We start from the raw sequence: 19869 nt of genomic DNA, 5'->3' as shown, positions 1-19869 counted from the left end.
GTAATAAAAAATATTTTGTTTCAAATTCACAAAGCATCTAATACAACAACTAGGATCGTTCGTAATCGTAAGTTTAACCAACCAGACATAGGTCGGTTTAGGAGTTATTGATGGTCCTCATCATTATGTTGTTACAATGATCCAGCTGCTTTAGTGCCGTTACTCACAAGGAGATGTGTATACATAGAGCGTAAATGGCTCCATCTATCGTGCTACTTCCCACCTACGCCATTCTGTGACCTGCTACAATTTTCTTTCAAGAAAACATAAGTTTGATTATAATATGCTACATTTGTCTTGAATAACTCCTACATTAATACTAAATTTTAAATATACATATATATTTTAAAGAACTGGTAGTTTTGAAACAAATATGTTTGCAGTTTATGATGAACTGTAAGAGATATTGTAGTTAATGTCCGTGAAAATAAATTTCAAAACTATAAAAGTTTTGAATTAAATTATTTATATATTTACAAATAATATAAATTCTAAGAAAAATTATAGATTACAGCAAATATTTTACATAGTCTGATGATAGTAGATACATTTGAATAGAATAAAATGACATTTACGGCAAATAATTCCATCTGCTCATTTGATCCAAATACTTTTTTTTTCAGTGTACCATTATCATTCGTTACAAAACTTTAAACCCGCAACACTTTAAAACGGTTAATTGTATCCAAATTTTCCAAGATGTCAAATTCATAACTAATTAAATAATATTTATCAAAATTGCGGCCATTTAATGAAAAAAGGAATCTTCGACACCCTGTATCTCGTTAGGGAGGCATTTGAGGCATTCATTAAGACGTTTAGTCATATATTTGCATGTACTATCTGCCCTAGAAGTCTGTCCACGGTTTTCTGAATCACCCTGTATAAATGTAGGTTGACACTGACAGTTAACATACTAAAGCTAATAAAACTTATGCCTCTAAAGGTTGGAAACCATTTAGAGACCAGAGTCCCACTTACTCCTTTAAGTTACACATTTTTCTAATGAATATTTTTGCTTGAATTTTATTAACACAGGTTTTTGAGATCTCTGGTTACGAATCTGAAGTACGAATCCGCAAATTTCTGAATAAGAGATGTCGGATCAAATATGGCGGATGTAAAAATCGGAAAGGCATTCAAAATTTAAAAATTATAACAAACTTTTTACTCAGTGATTTTCAAATACTTTTTCCAATCCCACACATGTACTAGCACTAGCACACGTAATTTAAATCTGAAAAAATGTTTTAGAATTTCTTGGAAGACTAGAATCTTTTGCCAACTTTGGTGACTTCTACAGGCTGAACGAAACCACTTTGAATAACACTAAACCAAGTTAAATCGTTTTATTTTAAATTCAAGAACTTGTAGTAGTTTTATCTAATATTCTAATACTGGGTCACTTTGTATAATTTAAATAGAACCAAAATGTACTATATCGAATTGTCTTGTCTTTATCCCTACTAAAATATACGTTTCAGAAACCAGTGGAAGAACGAAAAGTTTCTCCCAAAACATTCCCATTTAAAATACTGCCGATATCTAATGTTATTACTTTTATTAGTTCTTTCATAGTTTAGAAAGCCCTTCGCTAAGCTCGGAAATACTGCAGCTTCGCTAAAGTTTCTGCTTTAATTTATTTTTTACTATCTAACCGGATTTAACAAGATATAAGAGTTGTAAAAAAATTTCAAAATTATACTGTATCTTTTAAACCAAGTTTGAATTTACGTACTTAAAATATACACTTAAAATTCCCAGTGGCTTTTTTTTTATTTAATTGGGTAGGGCTACAATTTTTTTCTAGTTTTACATGCAACTTTACTGTGTCTTATTTGAAGTTTATATTCTCAATTTTGCTCCAGAGTAATGATTAAAAACTATTCACTTTTCATGTAAAATATATTAGAGCTTTTAGGAGTCCATTTTAGGAAAAAATGTTACTCGTGTTACATTGCGCCAGCGTAAATCAAAAAAGTTTTATATTGAGATTATTCGTATCAATCAAGATATTCAACTTCATATCGGGCGTAGGTACTATATTTTATTTTTCTCGTTTCTTAAAAATGTAGGTATCTCTCAGTGTAATACATAGTATTACTAAAAGTATTAATAAAATAAAATAGCCCAGGCTAAACTTTCTGAGTAATGCTATGAATAAATACTTTCAGACAATATACAAGGTGTTACCGAAATAAGTACTCAACATTGGAGAGTATGTAAAACATGTCGAAATATGATGAAAACCTTACTAAAGTTTTTGTAAGTGGCGGCACGTAAGGGAGATACAGCCCCTTGAAGGGATAACTCTGGAAACAGTTTCTATTGAATAACTTCAAAACGGTTTAATATAAATATTAAATCAAGAATTTTGGGGTTGTATTACTATTTGTATGCTTAATAATCGGTACAATATATACAAATCAAAATTTTCTACAGGGGCGTAAGAAAATGCTGCACTACGGGGCATATTTTACAATTTTTTTTTGTACGCAATTTTTTCTACTTCCTGAACTGAAAATTTCTATTTTACATAAAAAGGTACTCTTGTTAGAGTTTAATAGCATGAGACGTTTTCTAATAAAATCCACTGAAAATAAATCAAAATCAAATTGTGCCATGAAAAAATTACTATTTATGACAACAGAGGTGTCACGTAATGTCAATTACTGATTACATTACTAGTCCAGTTGGCAGAGGACGAAAAGTTACTGTTGGTGACATTTTCTTGATAACTCGGGAATAACTACACAGGCTTACATTAAATGATGAGTACAATAACAGGCTAATTTGCTGACAAAGTATTTTATCAGGAAAAAAAGTTATTAACAATTTAATCGTGAAAAAATTTTTTTAGTAGTTTTCTTTAAATAACTCAGCGGGATGACTTTGTACGAAAAAATGCTTAGGACATGATTTTGTTCGTAATAAAAATAGCTACAAAATGGCGGTGGTCCGATTACGAAATTTGCAATAACAAAGCCGTGAGATTGAAAAAACGGTATAAAACGCCAATTTTTTTAAGTTGCTGTAAAAATGTCAATTATAAACAAAAAGTGATAAAACTTTCGAAAACTATAGTTCAATATATATACAATAATGACGCTAAAGCCGAAAATCAGGAGAACAAAACTTTTTGTTCTATAAGGTGTTATACATTCATCGGCATCTGAAACTCGAAACTTGGCCAAATTTGTTCGAAGCTTTGCTGACACTTCAAATTTGGTACACACATAGTGTAAATGTGCAGAAACCAAAAGCAATTTGCAAAATTCAAGTATCTTAATTTTTGCAGTTTGGTAAGGTTTTATACGTCACCCTAGTTTTATACGTCACCGTTTTTTAAATTTTTGGACGTATATTTATGTATATTTATAAAATATTCCATTACGGTAGATTAGCCAGCACAATTACCTACAATTTAAAAACAAACATATTTTCATCGTTTAAATCCTAAGTTACTTAACATTTTGCGCCTGTTGGCCGTAGTCGTACATTATTCAACATATCAACATAAAGCAAAATCGTACGTGTGGGGTAAACCTTTAACTTTTCATTTTCGAGCGCGAGCTCCGCTCTTCGGCGCTTGTATACTATTAGAAATATGCAACTAATACATTTAAAAAATTGTTTACTTAAAGTTAAAGGTTTACCCCACACGTACGTTTTTGCCTTATGCACCTTATCAACGGTGAAACTACATTTACAATAAAAATTTTATATTTCTTGGTCTTTTTTTTGGTATTTTTTTGATTTTCAAATAAAAATAATAAGAGTAATAACATTGTATTATTCAAAATTATTTATGTTACTGTTTACTATAAAACTATCTACTTAACTGTGATATTAAACCCTGATTTAGTAACAGTTACATAACAAATACAATACCGATAATAATAGTACAAAAGGAAAATCAAAAATAGTAATTTTCTCATTTGAGCAATTAATGAATTATTGAAATGGATTTTACTAGAAAACGACTCATGCTATTAAAATATAACAAGAGTACCATTTTTATGCAAAATACGATCAATTTTCTTATTTTCGATTCAGAAAGTAGATAAAACTGCGTACAAAAAAAAAATTGTAAAATTTGCCCCATGATCCCACATTTTCTTACGCCCCTTTAGCAAATTTATTATACTGATTATTAAGTATATAAATTGTAATACAAGCCCAAAATTTCGTGATTTAATATTAAACCGTTTTGAAGTTATAAAATAAAAACTGTTTTCTGAGTTACCCCTTCAAATGGCTGTACCTCCCTTAGAGGCCGCCACTGACAAAAACTCTACTAAGGTTTTCATCATATTTCGAGATGTTTTACATACTCTCCAATTTTGAGTACTTATTTCGTTAACACCTTGTATAGTGCATTTTCTATATTTTTCACTCCACTCACAACTGCTATTTTCGAAAATGTTAAATATAATAGTGAATGTGAATTGCCACTGTTTTTTTGAATGGAGCATCCTTTAAACTTGAATTCAAGGTTTGATGGGTATATCTGTTATACTCGCATTAGGTATCATATCTAATTACTTATTTGTGTTTTCATTGTACTTTTCTTTATTTAAATGGGTATTTTTGCTATACTGGAAAGAAAAATAAAATAATACAGAAATAGTCCCTTGTGGCTAAAAATCAATCACCGAGTGATTTTGTAACTTAGTGTTGCCCCAATTGAAACAACACTGACACTGACAGAGTAAATAATTGGTCGAGGTATCATTATAATCCTGTAGCACAGAACAAGTTAACGTTTCCAAAACTTTTCGATCTCAAAACTTTTAGGTAGATAATTAAAACGATTGAAAGTCAAATGTAACAGACTTTTCTTTTTGTTTATTTTAAGATAAATGTATTTCCAGTTAATTATTCTTTAAATTTTGATAATTGTAGGTTGAAGATCTTTACCGATGACGAAAGTAATAGTCAGTGCAGGGGGGAGGGAAGATAATTAAATATATTAGACAAATTAAAAGGGAAACGTTAAATTTAATTCGACTTACAAAATTCATTTGAAAAGCACTGGATACGTCGTAGTTCGCCCCTAAATTTATGGAGCGGTGGTCATGGTTACTGTCGCGCAACTGTGACAAAGTGGAATAGCGCATATTTACTATGCAACTTGGGCTCTGTTTAGACCGTCCGTAACTAAATGATGGCTATTCACCGTTTTTTTATTAAACGTAATTTGTTTACCTGTGGTGTAAAATTTTATTACCTACGTATACACTATAAAAAATAATAAGAAATAAGAAAGAATAAGAAAGGCCACACGCGTATACCAAAAAATGTTTTTCTCGATGATCAAGAGTTTGATGATCCCGTGCAAATTGTTGACACTTTTTCTAAATTCTTTGCTAGCGTTTTTTCCATCGAAAATGTTCAAAATCCAAATCTGTCATTGAATTATTATCAATCCTGCATTAACATACAACAGCTTACGGAATCTGATGTCCTTCTATCAATATATATAAACAAATATTAAATAACTTAAAGTCGTACATATCACCAAATCAGCATGTTTTTTTCCGAATCGTTCAACTTTATCTAATCTGGCCGAGTTTACACAGTATACGGCAAACTATGTTGACGACAAAGGGCAAGTTGATGTCATATACACAGACTTCTCAAAGGCCTTTGACAAGGTTAATCATAGTATATTGCTGTGTAAGTTGGAACGGTATGGTTTCAGTGATAGCTTACTCCGCCTTTTCAATTCTTACCTATATCATCGAAAGATGTATGTCTCTTATAATGGTTTCAAGTCGAATACTTTTAATGCGGCATCGGGAGTACCTCAAGGCTCTAACTTGGGTCCACTCCTTTTTATATTATTTGTAAATGACTTATCTCTAACATTAAAGTCAAATCATCTTATGTTTGCCGACGACTTGAAATTATTCTTGAATATATCATCTGCGGCTGATTGTTTGTTATTGCAAGACCTTGTGGATCGTGTTTATATATGGTGTACTGATAATTATTTACCTGTTAACAAAAATAAATGCAAAGTGTGTACGTTTACTCTTAAAAATCAGCCTCTCATATTTGATTATAATATAGGTATGTCACCTTTAACTCGTTTTCAGAACATTAAGGATCTTGGTGTAATGTTTGACAGCAGATTGTCTTTTGCTGATCATATTAATTCAAGTATTAAATCCGCTTATAGTATGCTAGGCTTTGTTATAAGAAATACAAAATCTTTTACCGATATAGGTGCATTGAAGAGTCTATACTATTCACTCGTACGTTCGAAACTCGAATATTGTAGCCTTATTTGGCACCCATGTTATCAAATATACAGTAACCACTTGGAAAGAATACAGCGGCGTTTTCTCAAATTCCTGTCTTTTCGTGTTGACAATTTTTATCCTGACAGGGGATACAACCACCAATTACTATTACAAAGATTCAGTATGCAGTCGCTGAATACTAGAAGGGTGGTTGCAAGTTTATCTTTTTTATATAAATTGTTTCATGGCATGGTTGATTCCCAGGCTTTAATCTATCTTTTTAATATACGTGTTCCGAGACCTGGCTCTCGTGAGAATTCACTGTTTTATTGCCGAAATGCCAGAACAAATGTACTTGTAAAATCTCCTGTTTATTTAATGGCTAATAATTATAACCAAATAGCAGATCAGTGTGATTTATTTCATTGTAATTTTAAAAATTTGTTAAGAATTCCGTCGGATTACTTAAATAATTTTCAATATTAGATAAAGCTTTTGCCGTTTTCCTCTTTGCTGTTTATTTATATATTTTTTTTATTTTGTTTATTTATTTGTTTTCTTTATTTATTGTACAGTAGTATGCTTATATTATAATTATCTACTTATTTTGTCCTGTAAATGGAATGTTTTCTGTTGGGCAATAAATGCATTATTATTATTATTATTATTATTATTATTATTATTATAATATTGAGCACATTTTCCCTATATTTCCCTGGTATGGAAGTGAAGAGTCGCCACTAGTAATAGTTAATATTATAAATATTGTATGATATTCGACCTGAAAGTTTTACGTATGAAAACAGAGTAAAATGTCGGAATGTTAACTTATTAACTATGACTGTGTTATAGTGAAATCTCGAACAATTATTTCTCGGTGTGAAATATTTTTGGTTAGACAAAACTATGTTTATAAAATCAACATTAAAATTTTACATTTTTGTTCAGTATAGCGAAGATATCGCGAAAATTGTTAGGTATTAGTTGCTAGGCAATACATTGCATATATGGTATATCTCCCGTAGTATAAGAGATCAATCAAACCTAATATAACTATATAGCCGTAAAAAAGTCAATGATGCGATATCCATTTGTTTAATCTGAAGCAAAATTCTAGCGTTCCAGAAAAATTTAAACAGATTCTATACAGGCTGATGTCACAGATAAAAATAGTAGTATGAAATTCTGTAACAGGTATATTTAGAAAACTCAATATTATTAAAGTTACCTAACCTCAAAGTAAATTTTTCACATTTGGAACACTTTTTAATGGTGACAAACTAACCCTTATTGATAAGAAAATTGTTTATAAATTTTTTTATTCGAAGTTTTTTAAACAATTGAGACAATATGAACGATCATAAAAGAGTATTACAGGAAGTTTCTCTTCTACGTTGGTAATACAGAAATAAAATCTACAAAAAATGCATTTGAAAAGTTGTTTTGATTTTGTACAATAGTGTTATGTATGTCCTCCACGCTGTTTCTTCTATATTCATAAGTTCTGGAAAACATTTCTCAGCGCCACCGGAGAAACACTGCTCTTTCAGGTAATCTAAACTGCTTGGATATAATAAAAATATATAGTAAAAATGGGTATTATCCAAATTTCTCAATAGAAAGAAGTTAGCGAGGGATAAATCCGTAAATATAGCTCGTACGATATTTGTTTCCAAAATTCCAAGAAAAGGATAAGCCAATAAGGTTCTGTTATCGGAACTTTTAAGGCTTTTTTATAATTCCAATATAAAGTCTAGAATTTTGATAATGCCTGGCTTAAGTAGGCTATTAGGTACCTACCTTTCTCTACCCTGCAATTGTGATGCTGCCTCCAATTCCAGTGCAACATCGATTATGAATTCCTCACCAGCTCGTGGATAGTCTAATATTGGTGAAATTTAAAGCTTCTTTGAATTTCACAAATGCCTGCTAACATTTTCAAGTCCAATCATAGAGTATCAGTGAGTCAATGTATTGGTCTAGCAAGATCTGTAAATCCTAACAAATCACCTGTAATAGGAGCACGGACCTAGGAAGCCCTTTAATTGATATTTGTCCTTTGGAATAGGCCAGTTCCATACAGCTTCAGTTTTATGCAGTAGTACCATTTGCTGATATTACATAATTCAAGTGAATTCTCTTCGAAAGAAGCCGCACTTGGGATTCAATTTTAAGTTGCCTCCTCTAATCTTCTTTAAAACATCCTCGATATTTTTCACGTTTTCTTCAAATATCTAGTCCAATATAATGACGTCATTGAGGTATACAAGACAGATTTTCCAGGTAAATACTTTTAATACAATCTCCATGAGTCTCTCGAAGTAGTCATTTTTGAGATCTAACGTTGCCAGGATGTCTATAGTGTTGATTCTAGGTAGAGGATAACTGTATTTCTTGTTATGTAATTTACCTTTCTATAGTTTACACAAAATCTGGTAGAACCATCTATCTTGGTGACTAACACTACCTGTGAACTCAGCCAATGGAACTTTTGGCCTNTGTCTAAATGTCATTTTTTCTTATAATTTCAACCTTGATATGAAGTCAATGTTCATACAGCATAAGCTATTAGGTACCTACCTTTCTCTATCCTGCAATTGTGATGATTCCTCCAATTCCAGTGCAACATCGATTATGAATTCCTCACCAGCTCGTGGATAGTCTAATATTGGTGAAATTTAAAGCTTCTTTGAATTTCACAAATGCCTGCTAACATTTTCAAGTCCAATCATAGAGTATCAGTGAGTCAATGTATTGGTCTAGCAAGATCTGTAAATCCTAACAAATCACCTGTAATAGGAGCACGGACCTAGGAAGCCCTTTAATTGATATTTGTCCTTTGGAATAGGCCAGTTCCATACAGCTTCAGTTTTATGCAGTAGTACCATTTGCTGATATTACATAATTCAAGTGAATTCTCTTCGAAAGAAGCCGCACTTGGGATTCAATTTTAAGTTGCCTCCTCTAATCTTCTTTAAAACATCCTCGATATTTTTCACGTTTTCTTCAAATATCTAGTCCAATATAATGACGTCATTGAGGTATACAAGACAGATTTTCCAGGTAAATACTTTTAATACAATCTCCATGAGTCTCTCGAAGTAGTCATTTTTGAGATCTAACGTTGCCAGGATGTCTATAGTGTTGATTCTAGGTAGAGGATAATTGTCTTTCTTGTTATGTAATTTACCTTTCTATAGTTTACACAAAATCTGGTAGAACCATCTATCTTGGTGACTAACACTACCTGTGAACTCAGCCAATGGAACTTTTGGCCTTTGATAAATTAGTGTTGATTTTCTGCTGGACAATGCTAATTCTTTCCGTTTCATCTTCAGATGGAGGAATAGAAGATTTTTCTTCACACTTGGTTATACATTAAATAGACTGACATTTTCCATATATCATCGTATTTTTCTTTATGTCATTGTGCTTTGAAATTTACAAAACAGCATGAGTCAAATCTTGCTTCTTCTATGTTAAAGCTCTGGCTACCAGTAATTCTCTTTGGATAAAATTTAGCTTAAAAATTAGCTTCACTTCGTCATCACTTACAGATGCAGATAAAGCTGGGAGTAAAACATCTTCGCTTAAAGTTACTCTTCCTACTTGATTTTGAAATGATCACGGTGACATTATTATTTCGTCCTGTCCAGTAATAATGACACATTCTTGTAGATTTAGATTAGTTCTAAGTTCAATAACACGCCATTAACAATATTGGCCACAAAAACTTCATGACGAAAAAGTTTTCTTTCTTGCTGAGTAAAAATTGATCATTTAGTTGACTAATCATCTCGGTCAACATCCTTTCTATACTGCTTATTTATGACATGTGTAAGCATTTTATTATGTATTTAAACATCAATAAATAATAATAATAAAAATAATATTTTACTTTATACGGTATTTGGAACATTTGCTGCTTATTGGTTCACTGTCATTTTAGCCTCTGGGGATTATTTACCTCATTCTGGAATGTCGCCTGGATGCTTATTTTGCAGCCTCAAATGTTATGGCAGTACTTCATTGATTTATCTTACACCTGGTTAATGATATAGGCTTGCTTTGTTTTGCAATTTCGAACTCCCCCAATAAATACTGGGACTGCTAGCTGTTGGGCTGTTGTTGTTGTTGTTGTTGTTGTTGTTGTTGTTGTTGTTGTTGTTGTTGTTGTTGTTGCACGAATGCGGTTAATCCCAAGAAAGTGACGTAGGGGTCTTCTTGGAATTCTATCTCAACAAATATCGTACGAACATAGCTGTTGCAGTAAACCGAATTGGAAAAAATTGTTTCGTTGTTTTAAAATATATTATTAAAATTAGTGACTAACAATAACTGAATGCCTACTTTCAACACATTACCGTTTTAAAAAACTCGATATAACACCGCTATTCTTTAAACCAAGTGAGACATAACGATGTGAATATCGGTTTACATTTCTCCTTGGCCAAATCCTGATTAATTTATATTGTTATTTTTAAATTTAATCATTTTTATAATTTAATGAACATAATTAAAGACGAATTGATCAATTAAAGTGTTTACAAATGTATTAAACACAATTTTTTATGATCAAGTCTTGTTCGATTTATACTACTAAATTGATCAGTTTTAACTACATATTTTCAAGAACTGGCTCAGAGCGTCGAATTAGTATTACTTGATTAATGACCTTTGAGCAACGAATTCTAACCACTAGAAGGAGCTTTGTGTATTCTTATACATGTGTTTTAACTGTAGCAAACATCTAAACAGAGAACTACCTAATAAATAAAGATAGATAGTGTCAAATGTAAACAATGTGACACAACGGCAGTGGCGTACTGTCGAAAAAGGCAAAATATTAAAATTTACAAAATACCAATACACATTTGAAAGGATTACTCATTTTATAAATAATTTTTACATATTGGTGATATAATGAGACGGTAAAAATTGAAGTAAAATTAATAAACTGTTTTTACTATACTCAAGTTGTTTTGACATCAGTACTGATTAATTAAATGCTTTTATCCAACACTTGTATATAATGATACTATAATTTCTTTGGTTTTAAAGGAATAATGTGGCCTATAAGTCACTAGTGAGTTATAAGTCATAAAGTTATGACTTATAACTTATAAAACCCACCTGAAATCATAAAAAGACAAATTTTTGGTTTATTTGTCTAGTTTTTATTAGAAAACCAATTTGAAACGGTAATAAATCAACAAATAACCTAAAATGCTACAAATTTACAATCTACCTACTTACTAATATTAACATTAACATTTATAGTAAAGCCGTAATTTGATATTTGAAGGAGCACCATCAAAAGTAACAGAAACTATTTTGATACCTAATTCACTTAAAAATTCTAAACATTTTTTTAACAAATTAGCTTTTTCTCCACCATTTAAACGGTTTGTCAAGAAGTACCCAACAGGTATTTTCCAATGACTATTTATAGTTACAACCATAAAAAAGCAACTTCAGTGCCGACATCAACATATCCGTTTCCCATTCCACTCAACACTTTGCATTATAGACGTTTCATCAAATACCAAATTGCCCAGAATTTCACTGTTTGTTTCTCTTACTTTCATTTTAATAGCAACCGAAGCTTCATTTGTAAATCCAGGTGTTCCACCTATAGATCTGTACCACTTAGAAATTGTTTTTGTATGTGGCAAAGGCATGTTAAAACTTCTTGCATAATTATAAGCATCTGTTGAATAAAAGCTTAACGTTAAGGCAAACAACCTAAGCTCAGTTGAATACTTTTTACGAGATTGTCATTTTCTTGATCTTTGACAGATTTCACCTAACATTCCAGGTGATGATTCCTAAAAATACATATTGTTTCAACTTACATAAATGATACATTGAGCAGTTTCTGCTGTCATATTTCTTTTTCAAAAATTTCAGAGGGCTACAAATTCTGACTTTTAGACAACTCTTTGCTTGCTGCAGATTTCGGATCTTTACTGTTTGCATGTTTATTTTTTTCTTACAAATACTCCAATTTTTTCTTGCTCTTTTTGAACTATCCATATCAGAAGTATGGCATTCTCCAAAATATTGTGGATAAGGCCTTTTCCTAAAAATGATGAATTATCTATATTTTATATAAACACTTACGGTAGTGTTTATATAAAATAAAATGGTAATATATAAATAGGTAACAAGGTAGAATTTTCTTGGTATTTTTTAAAATGTACTGAATAAAAAAAATGTTAGATAGGTAAGCAGATAGCAAAATTATAGGGTATTAGTTGTAGATACTATACAAAGGATATATAATTTGTTAATTATATTTTTATAACTTACTTCACGTTTATAATTTTATTACGATTGGGTGGATCCATTCCTATTACTGATGCAGTTAAAGTTGATCTATGTTTTGGTGATGTGTCATTTCAGAAAGATCTGTAGCCTTATTTGTAGTAGATAACAAGCCTGATTGAGCACTCAGTGTCGATGACGATGAACATGTAGATATATTTTCTGGTTTTTGTTGCGGCAAGTGCAATGACTGTGTAAGAACATCATTTAGAGAAATATTTTCCTTATTAGAACTGTCTGATCTATAAAAATTAAATAAAAAGGTAAAGAGGTACTAGGTAACTGTAAAGGCTTTTTACTTGTATATTTTAATCAATATAAAAGTTATTTTACCTGCTATAAGTAGAAGCTATTATTGGAATAGCTATCTCTCACAAGTACTTTATACCTGATGGCTTTGTCAGAAAATCATTAATCGCAAAATGATCAGAACAAACAAAAATGTTGTCGGTAATATTGACATCACCTAGGGAGAGCTTCCACAAGTTTCTCCGTTCCAGATTCTTAGGAAATCTAAAAAATACAGGTATTACTCATAATATACTTATAATATTACTGAAACAGGAAAAAATAAGTTGAACAATTAAAAAATATATCTTTTTAATAATTTAGATAATGATTTAGTCAGTATTTTATCACTGCTAATTAAGTACTAAATGTAAAACACCCTTATGTAATTCCTCAAACGCCGCCCATGTTGCTTGTTTACTTACTTGTCAAAAGACCGCTGCTCGCCCCTTTTTAAATAAAACTTTACAAATAACACACTTTCTAACCATATCTTAGCACTAAATAAATGTCCATACATAAAAACTACACAACAATAAGAGGAAAATGCCACACTAAACACAAATAAACTCAAATACGTTAATAGCGGCTACACACTTTTCCTTTGGCAGATGTCATCGACAATCATCGAAATGCGGACGTAGGCGGGAATATAAATTCGACCAATAGAAATTTGTGTCTCCTGAAGTTCTGATTTATTTATGTACATTCGCAAACAAATGCATCCAAAGCTCCTTCTAGTGGTTACAATTCGTTGCCTTTGAGGCTTTAGAATATTAACGATTTTTAAATTGTAGATAAAATTTGTTCCAAGTTTCAAAAATTATTTGATAGAAAAAAATTATGACAAAACATTGTTAAAAAAATTATTTGAGGTTATGTAACTCTCTTTAGATCGAGTTTCCTAAAAAATGTCATAGGAACTTGTACTACTACTTTCATTACTATTATGAATAGAGTCGGCCCTTATACCGTTTGCTTATCGTATTCAGACACGTACCTACCTACGTATTTATTTATTATTTATTTTTCCTATTTCCAAAAATAACAGTTGTGCCATAATGGAGAGTAGAATGTAGGGAAACACCCTGTAACTATAAAAAGTAACGCAACACGATCGCCTTATCTGTTTTAGACGAGGTAGCCAGCCTAGCGGCGGAAGCCGAAAAGAAGGCACCGGAGGAAAGAACGGAGAGGGAAAACATAGCGATATTGGGGAAACCCAGATTAGGGGACATAACAAGGGCACAAATTAGGATAAAGGAAAGCAAGGAGTTTAAGGTAAGGAGGATGTTATTATATAATACACCTATGTAGCGTGCCATAGCGGTTTTATCGGTGGATTTTATGTCTAGACTGAAATGTGCTTTGTAATCGGGAGCACACTTTGCTTTCAGGGTTTTCGGCGGGTGGCCTTTATTCATTTGACGCCGCCGCTAAATCATCCCGATTAAAACTGTTGACGTAACGATGATTTCACTTAAGGGAAATTCGCTTTACTCACAGCGAACTCGCTTATTTTAAAAAGTCACCACGTTAACTATAGTGTGTTAATTAAATAAAAAACTTGCATTACCAATGAGCATAAAAGTAAATATAACTCGGTGCATTTTAAATCCTGCTCTTTTTAGACGGAGACAATAGAACTTTTTTCATAAAAGTTACATTTAGAAAAAAATTACTTTTGACAGGGATTTTAGCAAATAATGAAACATATTTTCCCTTTTTATTATTCTAAACTAATGCAAAAAATTAAAGGGGCAAAAGAATATCCGAAATTTGTCCGTGATTTTTGACAGACTTTATTTAGATGAGAAATGGTCGTATCGGGGATTAAAAAAAGCATTTTCAAACTCTAAGGTTCTAGTTTTTACATCTTTTGGTCGAAATTTTTTAGGAGCTACGGTTATCATGCAATTCTAATAGAGCGACAAAAAAATTTTTAAAAATTTTTCTTATTCCACGTACTTAGAAAATTCTTTCAGTTAAGCCATTGCATGGACCAGATAGTTTGTTTATGCACCTCCAATTTCCTTTTTTTTTAGATTTCAATACGACCATTTTTCATCGAAATATCGGACTTTTAATGGAAAAGGATCCTTTTGTCTTCAATCATCGATATCGAATTGAAGGGCAGCTTCGAAAACTGGAATAAATTGCCTATGACATGCTGCCGCAACTTTTCGGAATTTTTTTTTTCATCCTTTAGAAAACAGGAAAAAAGGGTAATTTATGGTTTTTCAGAAAATTGTCGGCTAAATTAGAAGTATTCACGAAATGACTGTGATGTTAAGCATGACTTACAGTATGATATACCCAAAAGAACCCTGTGAGGTTTCATCTCGATCTAGCGAGCCGTTTCTTTGTTTTAAACAGTCAAACTTTTGAAAAAAATTAAAGGGTCACGTTTTTTAAGCTTAAACACTTCATAATCATGATTAAAATGGAAAAAAAAATTTTTGAGGTATTCTTACATTTTTACCGCAAACAACGTTTAAATTGATGAAAAAAAAATTAATTTTGTGTTCAAAGAAAAAGTGTGGTTTTAAAAAAAGTGTTTTTTAAGTGATTAGTAATCACTGATTACAGACTGCATAAAAATTAATTAGAAATTTGTCTCAAAAAACGTCGGGGTCGAAATCTGGTTTGTCATCAACTTTAATTTTAATTTAATTAAAAGTTTTTTAACAGAAGCATAGGACGGAAAAGCCGAATCGTACTGGAATCAATTGGATTTTGTTTTCTTCAATGTCTGGAAGATAAACAAAAAAATACTTATAAAATTTCGAAATTTTTTTCGTAAATTTTTCGAATTTTTCCAAGTCCGTGGACTAAAAAAAAAATTGCAGAATTAAATGATTGCTATTGTATTTTTCGAAATTTTCCAAGTCCGTGTACTAAAAAAAAAAAATTTGCAGAATTAAATGATAACCGTAGCTCCTAAAAAATTTCGACCGAAAGATCTAAAAACTGGAATCTTAGAGCTTGAAAATGCTTTTATTTAATTCCCGATACGACCATTTTTTTTCACCTTAATACAGTCTGTCAAAAATCACGGAAAAATTTCGGAAATTATTTTGACTCTTTAATTTTTTGCATTAGTGTACAAGAAGTTGGTGTTAGTAAGAGCTACACCGTTTGCTTTTTTTTCTCCAATTTTTTATTTTTAGGAAAACTAAAACAACATATTTTTTTAAAAGGAAATAACCATTAACTTCGAAAAATAATCTCTAACGACAGTAAGCGAACTTTTTTTAATTACGCGCTAATGGAGATATTTAGTGATATGCGGTTGGCAGCATTGCGTTGATCATAACCATATGTTCCTGAATTGTTAGCACCTAGGTGTCTCATTTAATTTTCGTGATAATGTTATTTGAGTACAACGTGTTTAAATATTAATGATAATAACTAATGATATTGGTAGCCTTATTTTTATTCAGTTTGTTGTTAATAGTGGGAAATTAGAGGCCAAATTTCAAAGAAAAACACCAAATTTTTCTCAATTGTCGACGTTTCGTCACTTATCGTGACAGCCTCAGGACACTATAAAATTTAATAATTTCAAAATTACATCACAATTTATAAATAACAAACTTAACATTAAAATATTAAAAAAGTGTGTCTAAAACATTACAATAAAATGAATACAGTAATATCTATATAAACATGAAAAAAAANTACTGTATAGTTAGTTATAAAATCTAAACAAATACATGAAAGTTTTATATGTTTATAAAGTGTATCCCAAAAGTGATTTGAATTGTGCGCCAATTTCATTCCGAAGAATTGGCAGCATCGCGCAGGGCTACCTGTTGTAGTAAACACATTGCGGTTAGGGAAAATGGACAACAGATGAGCGAGTGAAGATTGTGAAAATTCATTACAACTACGGAGAGTATGTAGCCGAGACTGTGTGCAAAGGGCGAAGCAGCAAAAAAGTAACATCATGTATATCTGTGTTGTACATTTTTTCGCTACAAATAAGTTTGTCTGTATTTGTAATTTTTTTTCATGTTTATATAGATATTGCTGTATTCATTTTATTGTAATGTTTTAGACACACTTTTTTAATATTTTAATGTTAAGTTTGTTATTTATAAATTGTGATGTAATTTTGAAATTATTAAATTTTATAGTGTCCTGAGGCTGTCACGATAAGTGACGAAACGTCGACAATTGAGAAAAATTTGGTGTTTTTCTTTGAAATTTGGCCTCTAATTTCCCACTATTAATGATAATATTTGAAATGTGCTATTTTCTGAAACAACGATGCAACCTGAAACGTTTCAACTTTTGAAGCAAGCTTACAGAGATTGTTGTACACAATTTTACGAATGGTTCTCAAGATTTAAAAGTGGTTGTCAGTCAATTGAAGATGACCCTTGACCAGCAAGGCCGTCGACTTCAACTGACGGCTCCCACGTTCAGAAAATCAAAGAGCTGGTGCGTGCAAATAGCCGATTGATTGTTAGAGAAATTGCAGAAGAGGTTAGCATCTCAATTGAGCCATGCCATAAAATTTTGACTGAAAAATTGAATATGCATTGAGTTGCAGCAAAATTTGTTCCTCATTTCATGATCGAAATGTGAACGGCAATATTGTACCGTGTAATTTAAACTTCAAATCATAGTCGTAAAATTCAATAGTTGTCAAATATACATATACTATGTCACTTATAGCAAACGTAATTAAATGTAAACAAGTAACGTGAAATATGCCGGAGCATTTAACTGAAGCGTATAGAGCAAGGGCTATAGCTAAATTAGAAGATAATTGGTCTTTGAGTGAAGTGGCTGCTGATTTAAATGTCAGTAAGAGTTGTATATTTTATATAAACAACGCTGGCGAGAACAATAATTACAAAGATCTACCAGGCAAGGTGTCGGGAAGGTTTCCAGTGACGCGGAAGACAATGCCTTGGTCGAATTTATCCATAAGAATACCCTCTCTGTGTTACGCCACTAAAATAAGTCTGATTTACTACGATAAAATCCAGATGAAATTTCCATAACAACCAAAATGCGTTCACATTTGGGTGGCGCCAACTGTACGTCTAAAGTCTAACGAGAGTTTCTGTAGATTCGCTAGTGACTAAAGTAGTAAGCCTTTAAATTTGGCAACGTTGCACTTGCCTGGCTTTGTTTGAATGCCTAAGCTTGAAATAGACATCATATGTTACACCTGCGAATTTCAAATAATACGCTGCTTCGAGAATCGCGGCGTTGCCGCTATCACGCATATGGAAGTTAAGTTAGTCAACGACAGCAGTTTGAAGGAGTATTATTATGTTATGTATCTTACAAGTACCTAATCGATTTCTACGAGCTGTCATATGGTTGCTTAGATATCGGTTTCCTATTTATACAAGTTGCTATGGAAACTGTCAATTGTTGCGCATTCTATGTGGAAAGACCAAAAAAAAGAGTGCATTCTCATCATAAGACTCTGTACTAAAACGTGAAAAATTATTTTATTAATATCTCGTCTCTTAAGTATCCAAACTACTCATAACTTTTTTTTATGATTTTCTTCATATCAGTAAGCTTATATTAATTTTTTTTATGAATATTTGTTCGTCAATTCCAAATCAGATAAACCTCCTTAATGCTGAAAGGATGCCGTTTTTATACGGTTAACGACATCAAAGCAAATTCGTAACAGACTTTCAAGGCCATTTTAAATGAAGATCCACGACTGCTTCGCAAAATGGAAACATCGTAGGATAACGTGTGTAAATAGAGGACGGTAGTATTTTGAAGGAGATAAGGACCAATAATGCATAAAATCAATAATAAAGTTTAAAAAAATTAAGTTCGGTTATTTTCGGAGCAGACCTCGTATAAAGTAGCTCTAGAGTTATATAACATAAGCCCTAGTGGTCATTTTTGGACAACCATTGCTCTCTTATGATGGCATCTCGTAAATGACTTCTTTATCATGGTTTCATGTACAGAATCACCCTTATAAACGGAATTTCCTGGCACCCTGTACACTTTATATTACCAAAGTTTATAACAATACTAGCAAATCTTCCTGTATTTGACATTTTTATATGTCTAATTATTGTCATCGCAAATGTGTAAATCAAATTTATTATCTTGTTTTCTAACAGTAATAGTTAACGATAGAAATGCACTTAATTTACCTATAACTTTGTCAACTCAAAAAATGGGAAATATACCTATATATTGGTAGTATCTGCTGTATCCGTGCTAAAATTCATTTTTGCATTAGAAAAATTTTAAAAATCTCATTAAATTGATCAAGCAGGATTCCATAATTTCATTTTATCCAGTCACTTTCAGGACATTTTAATTCAGTAATTAATTTTATAATTGGATTTATAAAATATTAAAACATTTCGGTAATCCGGTATACTAACAATTTACAAAATTCAACACTGGTGGTTATTTAATTAATATATGATGTGGACTATAGAGGGAAAAGTTTGAAGGCTGTTTTATAGGTGTTATTTCTCTAAATTTGAAAAATATCAATGCAAAAAGTAGTTTATTATTATTTATATCACATTTTTCTAAACTGACGTTTTGGTTGCTTAAATAAATCTTAAATGTAACTGTTTTAATACATAACCGTTTTCTTTTGCCCAAGAACACTAATCACATTCATGAATTAACAATTCTTCCACTGTAATTCATACTTAATATTTCGTATTTAAAACATTAATCAACTCAAGTTTTGATTCAATGAACTCAATAAAACTTTGTAAAAGGAAACGTTTATTATTTTACAACATTTATTCTGTCGTTCCTTATAGAAACGGTATTTCATTTCCACTGGTGTAAAATTAAAAAGTTGTACATTTACATATAAATTAATATTCATAATTCAGCTTGGTCCATCCAAATCCCATTTAGAATTTTATTTCAATTTACAAACCGTGAGCTTCTACAAAAACATTAAAATTTGCGTTGTTGGAGAAAGATTTTATTTTACTATTCAACGGGAAAGGGTAGAAATAGGTATTCGTAAATAGCTTCA

At 31.3% G+C, this 19869-nt stretch overlaps 1 protein-coding gene across 2 annotated transcripts in view; it reads left to right on the top strand.

The window, feature by feature from the left end:
• Positions 1-19869, top strand: part of LOC108909208 (sodium/calcium exchanger 1-like) — a 135854-nt gene that overhangs the window by 29758 nt on the left and 86227 nt on the right. For both annotated transcript variants that reach the window (XM_018713465.1, XM_018713466.2), the window contains exon 2: positions 13999-14144. In XM_018713465.1, coding sequence (XP_018568981.1) covers positions 13999-14144 — 146 coding nt within the window. The remainder of the gene's footprint in view (positions 1-13998; positions 14145-19869) is intronic.

This window comes from Anoplophora glabripennis, unplaced genomic scaffold (genome assembly GCF_000390285.2).
Source record: "Anoplophora glabripennis isolate ALB-LARVAE unplaced genomic scaffold, Agla_2.0 scaffold398, whole genome shotgun sequence".
NCBI classification, from domain to species: domain Eukaryota; kingdom Metazoa; phylum Arthropoda; class Insecta; order Coleoptera; family Cerambycidae; genus Anoplophora; species Anoplophora glabripennis.
This window is presented reverse-complemented; position numbering and strand designations above follow the sequence as displayed.